The 18,145-nt window shown below is 38.4% G+C and overlaps 2 protein-coding genes across 7 annotated transcripts in view; one reads left to right on the top strand and one right to left on the bottom strand.

The window, feature by feature from the left end:
• Window positions 1-533: 533 nt before the first annotated feature.
• syt5b (synaptotagmin Vb) lies at window positions 534-10,290 on the bottom strand. 4 transcript variants are annotated; one of them, XM_036560698.1, is made up of 9 exons: window positions 10,213-10,290; window positions 6,903-7,094; window positions 5,245-5,426; window positions 4,958-5,059; window positions 4,583-4,750; window positions 3,694-3,861; window positions 2,468-2,585; window positions 2,223-2,356; window positions 534-1,254 (listed from the first exon to the last, which is right to left on the bottom strand). In XM_036560698.1, the coding sequence occupies exons 2-9, from the start codon at window positions 7,084-7,086 to the stop codon at window positions 1,045-1,047; spliced, it is 1,266 nt and encodes a 421-aa protein (XP_036416591.1). In that variant the 5' UTR covers window positions 7,087-7,094; window positions 10,213-10,290; the 3' UTR covers window positions 534-1,044. The 4 variants fall into 4 exon arrangements, with proteins under 4 accessions (XP_036416591.1, XP_036416590.1, XP_036416589.1 ...); XM_036560697.1 differs by having other exon boundaries at window positions 6,903-7,091; window positions 10,213-10,284; XM_036560696.1 differs by lacking the exon at window positions 10,213-10,290 and adding an exon at window positions 9,725-9,912 and having other exon boundaries at window positions 6,903-7,091.
• A 1,617-nt stretch (window positions 10,291-11,907) lies between these two features.
• Window positions 11,908-18,145, top strand: part of btr33 (bloodthirsty-related gene family, member 33) — an 8,764-nt gene continuing 2,526 nt past the window's right edge. Inside the window, exons 1-6 of one of the 3 annotated variants that reach the window (XM_036560690.1) lie at window positions 11,908-11,994; window positions 14,115-14,698; window positions 15,781-15,876; window positions 16,096-16,329; window positions 16,644-16,791; window positions 17,589-17,615. In XM_036560690.1, coding sequence (XP_036416583.1) covers window positions 14,129-14,698; window positions 15,781-15,876; window positions 16,096-16,329; window positions 16,644-16,791; window positions 17,589-17,615 — 1,075 coding nt within the window. In that variant the 5' untranslated portion in view covers window positions 11,908-11,994; window positions 14,115-14,128. The remainder of the gene's footprint in view (window positions 11,995-14,114; window positions 14,699-15,780; window positions 15,877-16,095; window positions 16,330-16,643; window positions 16,792-17,588; window positions 17,616-18,145) is intronic. The other 2 variants (XM_036560691.1, XM_036560692.1) reach the window with 2 other exon arrangements.

Genomic DNA, 18,145 nt, shown 5'->3' on the forward strand with positions numbered 1-18,145 from the left:
CATCATTCCAAAGAACACGTTTACAATACTCCAGAGTCCATTGACGGCATGTTTTACACCACTCCATCTGGTGCTTGGCATTGCGAAAAGTGATCCTAGGTTTGAGTGCAGTTGCTTAACCATGGAAGCTCATTTCAGGAAGCTCCCAACACACGGTTCTTGTGCTAATGTTGCTTTCAGAGAGAGTCTGAAACTTTGTAGTGAGTAGTGCAACAGACGTTTTGTGATTTTTATGTGTTACACAGTTCAGCCCTTGACCAAATCAGCTCTAGCAAGTATATATATATATATATATATATATATATATATATATATATATATATATATATATATATATATATATATACGGATGACTATTTGAAAAAAAAGATGTGAATTATATACAGATTCGACAAATGAAATCATTCACAGCATAGTCATTTGAAGCCCACAGAAATAACAATAAACAATATCTGATTTATTTGTTTTTATGCAGCATGCAAATACAAATTAAAACATAAAGATTGGAGAATATCAAAAACGAAAAATAATAATACAGATAGTTAATTATGCTGCAGTTATTAATCAATTAATTAACATTTCTAATAGAATCATAGAACAGCATAAACAGGCAGCTTTCTGAATTTATAAAGGTCTTAATACCTTCAACACAACACATAACTGCAACCAACACATTACTGCAACATTCACAAAACACAAAACAGCCTCAGGAGAGGAAAAAAAATATACAATCTGATTTAAGAAAGAGGAATTCTGACTCAGAAAAATGACCATGAGAAGAGTAGAGGGTGATGAAAATTAGATGACAGAAGTTTTATTCATCTGGCGAGTGTCACTGTCTAGTGTAAATGAGATTTATAGTCTTATAGCTCAGGATGACACCAAACTAATCACTTCTGACCATATGGACTCCAAGGATACAAAATTGACTGTCATGCTGTCAACTGGGAGGATAAAATGGGAAAACAATGTATGGTTGTCAAGGTGGACAAGGGCCAAGCAGAGACTGTAATTAGTCACTGGCTGACATAGTGATGGTTGCATTTAGCGATGGGGTGCTTTCAGTGCAGCATCCACTTCTTCCTCGGGCTGGAGGGTGTGCCACTGGGCCACAGGACGCCTTGGATTTGCCAGCATGTCCGACCAATGACGTAGGCCGACACCAGTTGCTCCATAGCCAATGAAGGTCTTGCCAATTGGGTCATTACTGCCCAGTTTGTCATAGTCGTAAACGGTGATAAGAAGCTGGACTTTCTGAATTTGGAGAAAACACACAGTAATTTAAGTTATTATCTGAAGCATAAAGAAGTCTAAATAACCTCAGGTTCACGGATTTTTCAGACATTAATCAGCTTTCAGGGTTTTTAGTTTATCTATCAAACCTTTCCTTAATTATTAAGTCCTACGTAAAGATATCAATAACTCAAATTTGAGTTGCTTAGTTTTTGAAATTATGGAGCAATAACTCATACCCCAGTTCAGAATCACTAGTACTGAGAAAGAACTTATTGTTACTGCATTGAAACTGGTCTGTGTTCACTGAGGCTTCTTTCACCAACTAGCTATACTTAACCAAATGCAGTGGTTTCCTGAGAGATTTCTTTATTCTCATTGTTGTCTTGTATGAACACAGGCCACTTTTCCACTGTAGAGCCAAATGTTTCCCGCAGTCATATAGTGTCGTTCTGTGGTGCAGGACTCATGAGACCAGTTTCTTTTTTCATCTACTGTGCTACTAAATCAGGACCAGGAAAACTATGCATGACAGTGACTCAGCGACAACTAACAGGCCAAAAGGTCATACCAAAAAACTTGTTTGATTCCGGTTGTCATTTCACCAGTTACTTGACAGCAGTAACTACCAGTCACATACCTTTACGCCCTCAAATATGAGTCTTTATCCTATAAACATGTAATTTGAGCATCAGTTAGGTGGACTCGAGCCTGCATTGTGGTGTGTGTCACTTTTAGCGTGCTAACTAAGCTAGCGTTAGCTTAGGTAGCTGGTAACAGCTCCAAAAACCACAGAACAGGTTCAATTTCGGAACAGTTACTGTCCATGCTTGAAAACATTTGGCCCTACAGTGAAAAAGAGGCCATACTGTTGTCCTACTTTCCAGAGCCTTCAGGAGATTTTCCTCTGTTGTTATGTTTGTTCAATAAATTCAGATCGAACCTGTAGTTTAGTTATAATGAAAATTAGTAATTAAAAAAAATGTTACCTGTATCTGTTCGAATGGAATCTCGAAACTGAAGCTCTCATTAAAATATGGGTTCAAAGTATTTTTCTTAACCGTGGTTTTTTTCTTTTTCAGTCGCTTGCCATTGTGCTGTAACACAATCTTTACGAAAGGGTCTGAAATACAAAGAATCACAGGATGTGTTATTTTTGTAAGAAAGAATTTTTTTTTTCATTTGAAAATACAAAACATTGATAGGTTAATAAGATAAAACTAAGGACGGGTACCTGATAAACCACCCACATCCATCTTCTTGAGGTTTTTGGCCTCCATAATGTTGACAGTTAGTTTGCCAGCAGTGGGAACATAACGCAGAGAGATACAGATATCACCCAGCTTCTCTTGCTGAGATACAGACAGAGAGAGAGAAAAAGAGAGAGAGAAAGAGAGAGAGAGAGAGAGAGAGAGAGAGAGAGAGAGAGTTGACATTACATTTCAACCCATTATCTCAATGGATTAAATTTAGGCCTAGAGTGAAAGAGCACAAGATCAAACTCCAACTCCATAGATACCACTATGGATAATTAGACATTCTTGTTTGTTTTAATAAAATAGTTTTGACTCATTGTCAAGGTAACAATGCAATCTTACATAATACAGCCTTTATAACAAGACTTCATCAGTTGTTGCAGAGTTGCTGATAGAGATCAAGGGCTCTGTGGTCAAGAACAAAGACAAGGAATACTCTTAGATATGTAAGTGGCAAGCCCACTAGTTACTCAGCAACGGGACATAACCAAAGGTTTGCAGGGGTTTCTGCTTTGCTCTCTGTCTTGTGCAATTTCATTTGTCCAATACTATTAGAAGAGGAGGATTTATAAATGTCTAAACTGCAACTAAAGATACAAACAGTGATGTATCTTACTGCTCTCCATAAAACATATCTTTTGGTATATGCAATCTTTCAAAATTATAATAGGTTCTTGATTAACTTTTCAGGTTGTAGCAGAAAAATGTAAATCAGGTGTAACAATCTTTTTTTTTGGACGAAAAAGAGGTGTCTCTCAATGTCAGTCCCGCAGCACTAGAATAAAATAAGCACAATGTATCTAAGCTTCTGAGATTTAATGAGAGTCCTTTGGATATTTTTCATAGGTTGGCACTGAAATGTTTGAAGGAGAATCACCATTGCCTTGCCTATTTACGTCAGGGAGACTGAGTCATTATTTTCACACAGAAAGTATAGAAAGAATGTTTGAGTGCTTGTAGGCAACAGATCGATTAAACAATATAGGTAATACAACATGATGAAAACACTACACACTGAAAAAAGTTCAACCAATTTACCTTTTATAGCCCATAATGTAAATATCATTTCTACATAAATACAAGAAAGGTAAGTAACCTAAAAGACAAAACTGTGTAGCTGTAATATACTTTATACGCTTGAAAAAGACATACATGTAATAATAGCAATGCATCACTTTTTCTGTGCCAAAGACTATGATTGTACCTCTTCTTTCTCTGCATTTTCCAGGTCCCTCCATTGGTGCATTGGCTGTCCAAGATCCACACTATTCATAGGAATCTTTATCTGGCCAATCACATCATGTTTACCAAAACGGTCAAAGTCAAAGACCTGAAGAACTAGGATTTTACCACCCAACTCAGCATATGGGATCTGAAAGAAAGTGAAAGACATATATAGAGAGAAGGGGAGGTGTTTGAGAGAAAGAGAAATGAATGACAGTGTGAACATTTCCAACTGTTACTGTAAACTTACAATAATTCATTAAGAAAAAGGGTACTGTTTGGGTACAAACAATTTAAATGTGCCCTCAAAGGTACAACATGTAGAGATGTACATACGTGCTTAAGACCCTATTTGTGTATTTTAAATGAGTTTTAATGGTTCATTACATTCACTTTCCCAGGGGAAAGTTGCATATTTATACTGTTTCAGAATCTAATTTTTGGAGCAGGAAAAATGCTAAGGAATATGGTACAATTATGTTCTCTAACTAAAGTTACTGAAGATATACCACTCCAGGGACTCTGCAAATGTAGAAATAATTCTAATGAACTCCTCAATTCTAGGGACTTCATGTGCTGTGCATTTTTAACTGAACTCATCAGGTACACTCTTAAAATGAAGATGCCAAAAAGGGTTCTCTGGATTGATACCATAGAAGAACCACTTTTGGTTCCCTGAAAACCTTTCAATGGATAGTTATGTAAAGAACCATTTTTGTAAACAAGATGTTTAAAATTTTACATCTACATAATGTAAAGGTTATATCTTTATTAAAGTTTTTTTCTTCTAACCAAGAACCATATAAATGCAAAATCACCCACCCACCCACACTCACACACTCAAACAAGGCCAATAGTAAAAGAGAGACCTTAAAGATGAAGGTCTCGTTGAACACAGGGCAGAGGTTTTTGCGCTGGACTTTAGTCTCAAACTTCTTCTTCTTGTCTGGAAGCAAGTAGACCTTCACGTATGGGTCAGAGGTGCCACCAATGTCCATAGCAGCTAAATCCTGAGCCTGCAGTATCCCGACTATCAGCTGGAATGAAAAAAAAAACTCAGCTTTTTACTTTTTATTTGTATTTTTATTTCATATCTATGTTTATTTTTCATCTTTTCACTAATTATGCAATGCTCATAAGATATATTCATTCTCAGAAAAAATGTCAGATTTTAATCCCTGTGTTTACCTAATACTCAGCCAGGCCAAATTTTTAACATAGGCAGTTTAACTGGACAACAATACCTGAGATTCAGTGAAATTGTAGTCTAAAGAAAACTCCAGCTTTCCCAGGTGTTCATGCTCTTCTTGCTGCTCCTCTCCCTCTTTTTTCTCTCCCTCTTCTTGCTGGACAATGATAAAAAACAGTTATTGAGCAAAGAAGAGAGATTAAACTGAAACATGCAATTGCTAATACAAAGCAAAATGCTTGGCTTTTTATTGATCATTTCTCAGCTACAGATAAGGTATGTGTTAACGTTTATTCTTTTCAGAAATAGAAAAGAGCTTCAAGTTTACCACTTCTTTCTCACCTTCGGTCCTCCTTCTACCTCTCCCTCCTCTCCTGCTTTCCTGCGACGTGCCGCTCCCTTTCTCTCCCTGGCTTTCTTGGACTTCTTCTTCTTGCCAAAACACTTCTTGAAGAAGCAGAACACAAAGCAGGCCACAAGGGCCAAGACCACCACCACAATAGCCCCCACTGCCCACATGGGAACTGCACAGACAGAGCGCAGGTCAGTCTCCATGGCAACAGGTAAAAGATGACAGCAAGGACAGCTCTCTTTGATTGTGACTAGGCTGGCAGCATTACTGTTCCTGTGTTTAGTCTGATCTAAAAGCAGCAGTTTGTAAGGATTAAGATATTTATTATGAAATTACCATTCAATTGTTAATTTGCATCACTGTTCTTTCACTGATATGACTGGAGATGTTTTTGAATACTCCATATCCTATTGTCATTAATAGCTGCTCTCATGTCCGAAAGACTTGCAGAGATAAAGAAATGAAAGAGTACATAAGGTCTAAGCAGAGAAACTGAACCCAGTTCAGTCTATAGGTTTAGCTAATAAATGAAAAACTTTTGTGGCCTGTTTCTGGCAGAGACAATCTGAGTTTCTCTCCCAACTGCTAGTCTTCATTCTTGAAGGTAATTGAATCAATCCATCCATACATGGTAGAACCAATGCTGTCTTTTTTTTACTGAAGCAAAAAGCACTGCCTCATTTAGCATGAACAATGTGGTCTAGTTCTATGGTTTGGAATGAGAAATATTTTAGCCAAAAAACTCCCAATAATTACCTACTTGAGTCCATGACTATGCACCTGGAAAACCAGTTAAGACTTTTCATTTCTAAGCCTCTAATTCCTAAAGGGTTGCAGTACTGCAGCTATTTGGACAGAAAGGCTGTATGTGAGATGAAGAAATTTCATGGGTTTAAGAGAAGATGATGAAATCAAGCTTACATAGAGAAGTACGAAATATAGAGAGGTTTAGTGTGGAATCAATGTAGAATCAATGTAGAATCTGTCTCCTTAGCAAGCTTGTAGAAGGTGCTGTAAGTGTACATGCATCAGCTTTGTACACACCCACTCACAAACAGAGTACATATTCTCACCAAGTGTTTACAACAGTATTTACCTCCTTTGATAACTGTGATGCAGTAAAGAGGATTGGAAGCTCTCAGCATAGCTTTAAAGATTAGAGTCAGGATAACCTCTCTCTCTCACTCACTCACTCACTCACTACTGGAGGAGAATTCACAGTTAATGCTCATATGTTTGTAATAAACATAGCAGGACAGATGAAACTTTCATTGATCATTTTGGTTCCTTGGTTAATATCTCAACCTGTTATGTCTATAGACACCATTTAGTGCAGTAATTATTTATTGAAAAGCACTGTGTCCACAGCCACATTTCTTTTCTGGACTAACAAAAGCATAGGCTTTAATTATGTCTAATTATGTCTTATATTAGTATACAGGGTGAAAGACAAACTAGCAAAATGTGGTCATAAATATGCATATTTCAGTCTTTGGTGATGATAAGACTGCTGTAAGTTTGTCCTCTTCTAAAATATGTAGGGTTAAGGCTTAATGTAGCTTTAATGCATATAGCTTAATGTAGCTTCAACGATATTTTATTCGGACACTTTGGTCAGTTCTTGACCGACACTGGTGTGATTACTCACGCGGCAGGTGCTCCAGTTCATTCATGAATTTGCTCTTCATGTTGTCATAGTTGTGATGTGTGGGATGAGCTGGGGGAGCAGGATGGTGTTCATGCTTTATTTCTGTTTCTGGTTCTGGCTCTGGTTCTTTCTCAGCTGGTTCAGCAGTACGCCGAGCACGGACCGCCATACTGGCGAGTCTCATGGCAGCTGCTACCACAATCACAAACACATCAGAATTACAACACTCAACACACAGAAACACAGCAGAAGAATCACAAGACAACAATCTCAGGAACAGCATACACTATGTACACAGGTACAGTATGCTCTGTATATTACAGGCCGAAGAAAACTCATGTTTACATAGATATTATAATTCAGAAATTTCAAAACCTAGAATATTATATGGTGCGCTACTACTAAAATCATAGGTGGGTGGAGTAAAAGTCAACCCATACTCAAGTAGTGAACTAATGACACAAGAAAAAGTACCAAAAGTACAAAATTAGCATATCAAAAAACAACTATAAGTACAAAAGTTTCAGGTGTAAAAACTAAGTACTGAGTAATTAACAGAACTGCAGTGGGACTCAGTACTACATCCAGCCTCTATGAGCATAGGAACTGAAGTTTGTTAGGATTTTGTTTCTGATAAAAATAAAATGCTAAAACACAAAATTCAGAGGAGTGTCCATCCAAATGAGATGATTAATGTAAAAGAATGATATTGAACACAAAAAGGAATTAGTAATGAGATGTTATTGATTAAAATGTAAAAACAGAGTAAAAACAACTTAATATATTATAATTTGAAAATACTTAGGAAAGTACAAATCAATCAAAATTTTGATTATATGTAACTAAGTACATGTAATTAGTTACTACTTACCTTTGACCATAATAAGACTACACAACAACATATACATAGCTCCTATAAAGGGACTTTGAATAATTAGTCACTACTACAGACATATACATACATACATAAATCATCTAAACCGCTTATCCTTCTGGGTCGCTGGAGCCTATCCCAGCTGTCATTGGGCGAAAGGCAGGATACACCCTGGACAGGTCGCCAGTCCATCACAGGGCAGACAGACAGACACACACAGTCACACCGAGGGGCAATTCAGCATGTCCAATTGGCCTGACTGCATGTTTTTGGACTGTGGGAGGAAACCGGAGTACCCGGAGGAAACCCACGCAGACACAGGGAGAACAGGCAAACTCCACACAGAAATGACCCCGGTCGCCCGGCTGGGAATCGAACCCAGGCCATTCTTGCTGTGAGGCGACAGCGCTACCCACTGCGCCACCGTGCCGCCCACACTACTACAGACAGTCAACTTGAAAACAATCACAGTCTGTGGCAACACTATGATACTAACTACATATTTATTCAGGTGATTATACATTCACATCCTGACATGAGAGCTAATAAATTAACTGAACCAGTCTGAACTGAACCAGATTTTAAAAACATTGTCTCAATGTGATACTATCAAGATGTGCTTTTTTGCCTCTTTAGGCTGTGATCTGGTTTAATATGGCTGAGTTAGTTGTGTGTTTGTATGTACATGCGCATGCATGCTTGTGCGTGTGATGCCAGATGCCTAACATGGCTGACCCTAATCCTTAGTATTTCTCTCTCTTCCACTTCCATCCCACCCAGGGACCCACCATCTTTCCTCCTCTCGCTCTCCCTTTCTCTCTCTAACACATAACAAGATTACAATCAAAATTAATCCAGAAGCCCAGAGCTAGAGCTTAAATAAACATTGGACACCACTCCTTGCCCACACCTCCCTCGCTCCCTCTCATTTTGGTGGCCCAAGTCACCAGAAAATCTCTTCCACCAATAAGGACAGATACCACTACAGCACTACAGTTTTGCAGGGAACACCGGAAATGTTCTGTGTTACTATAGAACTATTTCATAATCGTTTGACTGATATGTTGCATTTTAAGTTCTCAACTGTTGTGTGACATGTAGTTCTTCGTTCAGTTGTTGGTTTTGCCTATAGGAATAGTATTACTGGTTTATCTTCAGTAGAGTTGTTCACAGTGTCTAGTTCAGATCAACTAGTTGTGCTCTGATTACAGAAACCCTGCTAGCCTGTATCCCTGATCCCTGCTCATCACTGACCACCAAAATAGACTTCTACTCAATATCAACAAACACAGTCTGTCACCATCTGGGCTGTGTTTTGGTGCTGGAGGAGGCAATTCACAAATTACTTCTTAATCAGCTGCCTAGTTTAGGTGACGCAGACAGAACTTGTACATTGATACGCAAGCAGGCAACACTTTAAGAAAACTGGGAGCTCGAATAAATATTAATTAGGTCAAGCACTCCATTCAGTAACGTAATAATAATGATAACTGCTACATTCTTGCTGCAGCCTAATAACCCAATGGCGTACGAAATAATAGTGTGTCATACAAACAAGCAGCTTCATAACGTTAGTTTAACTCAAGTATGTGTAGATATTTCAACAACGTACTGATTAAGCAAAAAGAAAAAAACAGTTATTGGCGTGATTTATAGGATCATATATGGGTACTGGAGCATCTGCAGCCAGAAACCGAGATCAATCATAAGCGAAAGCGCCCACGAAGCTCACTCTACAGCAACAGGTTAGAGACGTGCAGGTTTCCCACTTACTGAAAAAAAATTCTGTCTGTTAGACTGTTTGTTTTCTTCGTCGCATTTCACCCAAGCTTTAACTAAATTCATATAACAAAATATGCCAGTGCCGCTAGAGTGCCCACAGAATCCCCGCTGAACCCTCTTATATTATATAATACGACACATGCTGAAAGTAAACAATCAGCCTTACCAGAAAATAAATTCGTCTCCCTCGGATTCCTGCGCTAAATGTGCATCAGGTAGCCTATCTACCTCCTTCGCAAAGTTAACTGCTTGAGCACTCGATCTCGCTTCAGCCAAAACTATATGCCGTTATATTTCCACAAGCCCTAAGGCAAACAATCATTTCGCAGCCTCCCTCGTTCTATATTATGAAGAATGTTATCCTGGGCATAACCCCCCCCCCACCGCATCTCTTTAAGCTAAAGCGCTGTCAAATCACCAAAGCGCAGCTTGCTGCTCTAATCTCTCTCTTTCTCCCTCCCCAAGCACATCTGCTGCTCTATAGAATATCTATCCATAAATGTACGTTTCGTCGAGGCAAGTTTTCGGACTTTGTTTTCCTCAGTCTGTTAATATCCCTGGCCTTTTTTTTCACTCTCCCGTTCAGTCGGCTGCTCATTAACATCAACTGCGCTGATGTTTCTTTCAGATGCAAGAGCTTCGACGACCTCCCACCTCTTGGCTACTAATCCGCAGAACATAAAACATCGCGTCCGACATTATTGTTCCATCTGGGACACGCTTCCCTGCGAATGAACTTTGTCCCGGTTAATCTGTTTGATCACCAGTTCACGGATTACACTCGCCGTTTCCCCCCATCAATCAGCAATTAATAGAGTAACAGTAGGCTATTGGTAAAATATTTTATACTCGAGAACCTTTGGTGTTTTATACCTGAAACCAATAAAAAAAACGACCAGCGTGTTGTTATTCGAAGACGTGCGAGTAAGGCAACTTTCTCCACGTATGGCCAGGCTTTAATTACTTGTTCTGGCACAGCTTTTTTAGGTGTGAACAAGGACAGATTCACTTTGTAGAGACATATATGGCTAAAAGAGGGGCAAGAGGTGAAAATAAAGTACGCATTTTCATTACAGCTATAAACGTCTCAGAGTCTAGTCTTGACTTGATTGGTTGGTTTCACTACAGACCAAGTGCCTTAAAGGGGAATTCCACTGATTTTTCAAAATGTAGGCATAATTCAATCATTGATATGTAAACAATATAGTTCAGAGTGGTTTGATGTGAAAAGGCTCATTGTAGAGAAACTGTACAGACTTCTTTACATTGGTGGTGATACGAACCAGCGATCACAATGTCTACAACACAAATATAGACGTTTTATTATCCAAAACCACCAGTGAACCTACACGTATCCTCCGAGTGTTTATACGTAATGTTGAAAATGGTAAAATAGAAAAAAAGCTTTTTGAAGGGACTGCTTTGTATTATAACACCCATATTTGTCCATCATTAATGGATTTCAAAAACTACATTGTAGCCCAAATTGCATCTAAAAACTATCAAACCAGTGTCTTTAAAACTATTTAAAAAGTGTTTTTTTATATTGATTCTTTCAGGATTATAGGCATTTTTACATCTCCATATAAACAGCTATTGAAGTTCTTTCTCACATATTACTAAATAAAAGTTAACATGTAAGTTTTTGCCGTATGTTTCCACATTAACATGAAATATATCATATTAAAATAAAAACATTAATTTTAGGAAAAATATCTGTTTTGCTTTTCGAAACTATTGAACTATACTTATAATGTACTGTCACATTAAGTGTCAAAGAGGAAGTGGCATCATTTAAGCCCTCACAGGAGCCATATTTTATTTTATTTAACAGGGTCTGGCAGGGTCTGTGAAGCATAATGTCCACCACATCACACAAAACAGACAAATATGTTTTTAAGAAAGTTTTATAAATGTATATGTTTTTTTGCAATATTTACAGAAAATTCATGTAATTTACTGTTAAAAAAACGGTACAGGGAGTGTGGCAGCCAGTTTAGCCTGAAATATTCTATGTGATGAGGATATACTTCTCAATGTTATTTGGAACACAAACAAAATAGTGACATGTTTTTGGTAAGAGGACTACCATAATTGAAACTATAAATGACATAAAACTGTTATTTCTTTTTTTAGTTTCATTGAATTCAAATTCAGCATCCATTTGGCATCAGTCTTGTGGAATGATTCATGTGTTTTTGAATGTGTTCCTCAAAGCATAAAACATCAATAAAGCCTATCACACTATACCATATCATATCCTGCGTCTTATGTTCTTTTTTATCTGAGAGGAAAGGGTTAAAGTAAGTGTGGGGAGATGGACTCGCCCATCAGAGAAGGAAGAGCTTAGCCCGACAGCCATTCAGGAGTGAAACCTGATAACAGCGGCATGCTGTTCCTGGACACCTGTTGACTCCTACATACTGCCATTCTCAGGTAAGATCTCGTTTATGATGACCACAGGCTTTGGTACGTGTAGTAGCACTCTAATGCACTGGGAATGCACACACACAAAATAAAAGTGATTTTTAATATGTTGGAATACCACCATGTGTATACCGTGTGTACTGCATACCATCTCCTGCTGGACTTTGTCCTCTTGCAGGTTTTTTACAAGTTAAGATAAGGTAGGTAGGTTAAATAACTGAGCTAAAATTATGGCTGGATTACTTACCAGGCCTGCAGGGCAAGTTTTTCTCAAGCCCAAGACCATCATGGTCCATCAAAAATATTGTCTGTATATCTTTTCTCTAGAACACCTCTAATAAGAAAATATAAGTCGCTAAATATTGGTAACTTATCAGTGGGATTTTTGCCAGTACCAATAAAGTCTCAGCCGATGTTATGATGTTACTAACTGATATATTGGTCATAAGCATTTGTCATGTCAGGCTTAGGGAGGTTCACATTCACAGAGCTCCAGCCAAGTTGTAGGTCCACAAGAGCCGTAAGTTAACTGACCTATCCATGCTCCACCCACAAATCGTGTTTTTCATACCTACTATTGCATGGTTGGAAAAAACACTGGCTAAAAAATCCCATTCAGCAGTACAGTTTGTAAACCCTTTATCATTTTGTGAATTTCTACACAAATGTAACCCAAAATATGATCAGAACTTCATTTAACATATACCAAAAGATAAAGAGATCCCAATTAAACAAACAACACAAAAAAGTATATAATTTTTCATTCATTTATTAACTAAGTAATCTAACATTCAATATCTTTGTAAGCAGAATTATGTGAACCTCTGCTTTCAGGAACTGGTATGACTCCCTTGAGCAGCAATGACTTCAACTAAATGAGTCCTATAATTGTTGATCAGCCCTGCACATTGACTTGGAGGAATCTTGGTCCATTCCTCCTAACCTAATTGCTTCAGCTGGACTTTAAGGTCACTGTCTTTTTGCAAGACCCACCCTTTGTTGGACTTCAGTGCACACATAGATGCCCTAAAATTCTCCTGTAGAATTTTTTGAAACAATCTATAATTCATAGTTCCATCAAATGATAGCAAGCTGTCTAGGTCCAATAGCAGCAAAACAGCCCCAAACCACAATACTGCCACCACCATGTAGGTATGAGGATGAAAAAGTAGGGATGAGGTTCTCATGCTGGAACGCAGTGTTTGGTTTTGCTTAACATCTCATCATTTAAGCCATAAGATCCATTTTTGCTTTATCTGCCCACGTAACATTATTACAGTAGTCTTCTGGCTGTCCCTGGTGGTCTTTAGAAAACTTTAAACAGGCAGTGGCTTTAAACAGGAAGTGGCTTTCTCCATGCTATAATTCTATACATACTATTCTTGTTCAGTGTTTGCCTGATGGTGGACTCATGAGTACTGACATTAGCCAGTGTAAGAGAGTCCTGCAGATCCTTAGATGTTGCCCTGGGTTTTTGTGATCTCCCAGCATATTCTATGCTTTAGTTTTGTTGGATGACTGCTCCAGGGAAGGGTAACAAAGGGTTCACTATCTGCCTAATAGTGAACTAGTGAAGTCCAAACTCATCAGAAATAGTTTTGGAACCACTTCTGGCCTAAGGAGCACTAACAGGTCCTTAGATGTCTCATTTCACATGGCACAAACAAATGTATGAGGTAAAGACCAGATTTTTGGTGGTGAAGATGCTTTTTTAAGTAGGGCAGGGTAAGGCACACTCACACCTGATTGTCACCCAGTTGACTGAAACTTCTGATCCTAATTATAGGATTATTCTAGAGGTTCATGTACTTTTGCAAACAAAGACATTTAACATTGGATCACTTTGTTTAATAAATGGATGAAAAACTATATAATTGTTTGTGTTATTTGCATTATTTGGTTCTCTTTATCTATTGTTATGACTTAAATGAAGATCTGATTACATTTTTTAGGTTACATGTATGTGGAAATTCACAAAATAATAAAGATTCACAAGTAGCTCTGCTTTTCGTTGTGTAATCTCACCCTACTTTACAGCTGCAAAAAGCATCCATCATCTCTTAAACTTAGAGACTTTGTGTGGCTTGTCATTTTTACCTTGGGATCTAAAGATTTTCACCTGTCTTTAGATCTGCCCTTTGCCATGTCCTTGTCGAGTTCTCTGTTGTCTGAGGATTTGTTCCAGTGCACGGTGTGTCTGGATGTTTTTACCCAGCCTGTCTCTCTCCCTTGTGGGCATACGTTCTGCCTCTCCTGCGTCCAAACCCAGTGGATGACAACCGGCTCCCCTCACTGCCCAAAGTGCTTGGTAGTCTTTCAAGCACTGCCAGAGCTCCGGGAGAACTCCTTTGCTGACGAGATGGCCAGGCAGATACGGGAGGAGAAAGGGAAAACAACAACAGGGTGCCGTGGTTCCCAAGTGGCTCTGTGTGACCTGTGCCCTGCAGGGAAACCATTACGTGCTGTGAAATCCTGCTTGGTATGTTTGGTGTCATATTGTGAGCAGCATGTGGTTTCTCATGTGGCACGGTTCACCAAGCACACATTGGTGCAGCCATGGCACCATCTGGAGGAAAGGATGTGCAAGAAGCATGAAAGGCCTTTGGAGCTCTTCTGTAGATATGACCAGACATGTGTGTGTGTGTTGTGCACGGATACAGAACATGAATCACACCATGCTGTACCTGTGGAGAGAGAGTGGGCAGAGAGGAAGGTAAGGGACATGCACATTATACCAGTGTATGTCAAATGCCAAACATGTATTTATAAAAGAAGGTTGGATAAGGTTTATAAAACACTGGTAAAAAAAAATCTCATTCAACCTAAAGACAATTTTTTTGTAATCTCACTCTACTTTACAGCTGCAGAGAGCATCTGTCATTTAATCACCTCAATTCATAGAGACTTTGTGTGGCATATCATTTTTGCATTGGGATCTAAACCTTTTCTGTTTCTATTTGTCTTTCTCTGTTGCTGTTATGTAATGTTTGGCAACTATAGTTCTTTTCATGCATTTTCATTCCCTCAGACTGAACTAGTTTGGTAACACCAACATGCATGCCACAATGGACATAGAAAAGCATTAGTAAACTAAATTTAATAAAAATATAATTTTAATTAACTTAGTAAGATTAAATTGTCATGTTTGTCAGGAGACATTGATGAGGAAGTTCTGGAGCTAAAATAGACTCTTGGCTTCCAATGACTGACTTCACCTTTAGCTAGCTGATCATTATTTTGCTGGCATGGACCACTGAACGTATCAATAGATGGGACCATGCATCGCCACGTATATGAAGAAAGTGTCCAAAACAGTACACAATATAACCTATGTAAGAACCTGGTTTTAACTAAACTTTTGCTTAACAGCTAGAACTAGGCCACACAGCCCAGCATGCTTGCAGGCTCCTTCATTAATAGTCAGTATTAGGCTTTGAAATGAAGCATTCACTGAAGTATAATCACACCAGTTTCCCCTAGCCTTTAGTTCTCATACTAGCCCCCAAGCACACGCTCAGCTGCTGTAAGAGTGAATAAGCTACACTATGTTACGTGAATGTCTTAGAAGCTTCAAATATGAGTGGTGGGGTGACAGTGTGACACTTCATATAACTAATCAGTTGTCTGAAGACTGATTAAACCAGCAGAATTAGGTGTCTTTCTGCTTAATTGGTATGAAAACCTGCACCCACATCAGCCCTTTGAGGACAAGATTGGTGAACCCTGTATTATACCGTCTATAATGATCTTATACTATCGTCTCTCCTCTCTGCCACTTGTCTTCTCTTTTTTTAGACCAAGCTGTTGAAATCCCAATCTGATATTAAGCAAATGATTGAGCAGAGACTGAAGAAGACCAATGAGATCAAACAATCTATACAAATGAGCAAAGTAAGTACCTGGAATCTCTTCTGCCAGCATAGTTTTATTAGCATTTATCTTAATTTGTAAAACCATAGCTAATCTCAAAATAATTCTGAATGAATCTATGCTGCTGGAGACACATGATGACATAACAAACTGACCTTAAGTTTAAGGTAAAAATCTTATAAACTGCTCAGCTTATGACAGTGTTGTGTACTTAAGACACATATCTTCTCCTTCCTTTAGGAAAACACAGAAAGAGAGATTGCACACAGTATAGAGGTCTTCACTGTTTTGGTGCACTGCATTGAGAGAGGTCAGGCTGAGCTGGTAAAGGTGATGGAGGAGAAGCAGAAAGCAGCAGAGAGACAGGCTGAAGACCTCATCAAAGAGCTGGAGATAGAGGTCACTAAACTAAAGGTTAAAGACTCTGAACTGGAACAGCTCATTCAATCTGAGGACTACCTTCATCTCCTACAGGTTAGTGCCCCCTATAATAATTACTTGTTTTTTAATGTCACTTGTCCTTTGGAGGAGACTGAGATTGTCAGAATACAATATTATTCCATCAGAATTATTAGTACTCTTGGTAAAAATGAAATGGGTGGGAAAAATGCAAAATGTCTATGCTAAAAATGCAATCTTTATCTTTCCTACTGAAAATGAGACTGAGTAAATTTAGTGAGCTAAACTGTTCAAAGAAATAAAGCCTACAAACAAATACAAACAAACATTATTTGACATTATAACATCATATTAATATTGTAATACTTCTCTGTGATGTTGTTCCACAGGAATTTCCATCTCTGAGTCCAGTTTCTCACACTAAAGACTGGAGCAGGACAAGAGTGAGCACCATGCAGTGCTTGGGCCTGCTGAGGGAAGCTGTGACTCACACAGAAGAGCTACTGAGGATTCAGATGCATAAAGTCACTGCTAGAGGTCAGTATAGCATTGTGTATTTGGTTGTATATAGGGGCAATCGGTATACTGGGATAAAAGTGCATACCGTTATGACGTTCTCTCATGATAAGATTTTTGCCATACCATGGATACCGTGAAAAGCGCGGTCCCCAAAACAAACAAAACATGAGCATGAATGGCTGAAATAACTCTTATAAACTCAACAAAACAGAGTTTAAGACAAAACTGCACTGCTGAGTGCCGCTCGTGGCCGCTCTAACATTAATCAGTAAGGGTTTACGTGGACGCGCACAAAGAAAGTGTATTGTTAGGCATGTGCCTCAGGCACGTTCAGTTTTGGCAGTCATGCTGCGCACATATTTTTACTTTGCCAAGCTTTCCATTTTAACCCTTTGTTTCACTCTGTTGGACCAGTTAGAATGTCTCTGTTTGGCCTCCTTTCTAAATATATTTCTAAATATGATGTGTTTTTACACGCTATTTCAGACTTTTACGTTTGAACACATTGGGGTCAGTTTCAGACTGCTATAGCTTGTATGCACTGGTCAGTTACATAGCGTTTGTGCTACTAGGCAGCAAAAAAGTTTTACCAAGCAAATAAACAGTTAAATTAGTCAAGTCATATTGCCCACCACTAGTTCTATAGCATTTTAAGGTCACTCTGTAGTACATAATTGCACTTTCTTTGGTGACATAAATCAAATGCATAGCACTCAATTATGTTTGATTTACAGGTTTTTTTGTACAATTAAATAAAAAAGTAGCGCAAGCCTGTGCAAGTCTAAGCTGAACTAAATTTTCTCTTTCCTTCACAGAACTTGAAGCAATATCTCAATATGAAGGTACTTTTATACACTATATGTCTGAAAGCTTTTAGAAACCTGCTCATCCAACGTTTCTTCTGACATCAAGGGTATTAATAGAGAGCCCAGTTTTGCAGCCTCTGTTCTTCTGGGAAGGGTCTACACTAGGTCTGGAATAATGCTGTGAGGATTTCATTGCATGCAGTCACAATAACATTAGTAGGTCAGGTAAAGATGTTGGATGATTAATTCTGGATCGCAAACACCACTTCAACTCATCTCAAAGGTATTCAGTGGTGATCCATCACTTCAGAGAATGCAGTTCCTCTGTTCCATTACAATGCTGGGGACATATACCCCTTGTGCACCTTAGCTGAATTCCCTTACTAGAAGCGGTGTCTATAGTCATTTGGAGATATAGTGCATTTTCCAGATTTTTTGAGATTAGACTATATTAGCTCATTGGTAGCTAGAAGCGGGACCCCTGGTCAAATTACATGTTTTGTTGACTTCCTAAGTGAGAATAAATTAACACATCCTCTACAAAGAACAAACTTCAATCTGATTTT

The sequence above is a fragment of the Colossoma macropomum genome, unplaced genomic scaffold (assembly GCF_904425465.1).
Source record: "Colossoma macropomum unplaced genomic scaffold, Colossoma_macropomum, whole genome shotgun sequence".
NCBI lineage: Eukaryota > Metazoa > Chordata > Actinopteri > Characiformes > Serrasalmidae > Colossoma > Colossoma macropomum.

What these genes read in the sequence shown, in the direction of transcription:
- syt5b (XM_036560698.1), bottom strand. Translation starts at nt 7,086, where the DNA reads ATGAGACTCGCCAGTATGGCGGTCCGTGCTCGGCGTACTGCTGAACCA. An exon ending in AGGTAGAAGGAGGACCGAAG is followed by an intron (nt 5,060 to 5,244) that starts GTGAGAAAGAAG and finishes ATCATTGTCCAG; the next exon opens with CAAGAAGAGGGAGAGAAAAA. An exon ending in TTCCATTCGAACAGATACAG is followed by an intron (nt 1,255 to 2,222) that starts GTAACATTTTTT and finishes CTCCAAATTCAG; the next exon opens with AAAGTCCAGCTTCTTATCAC.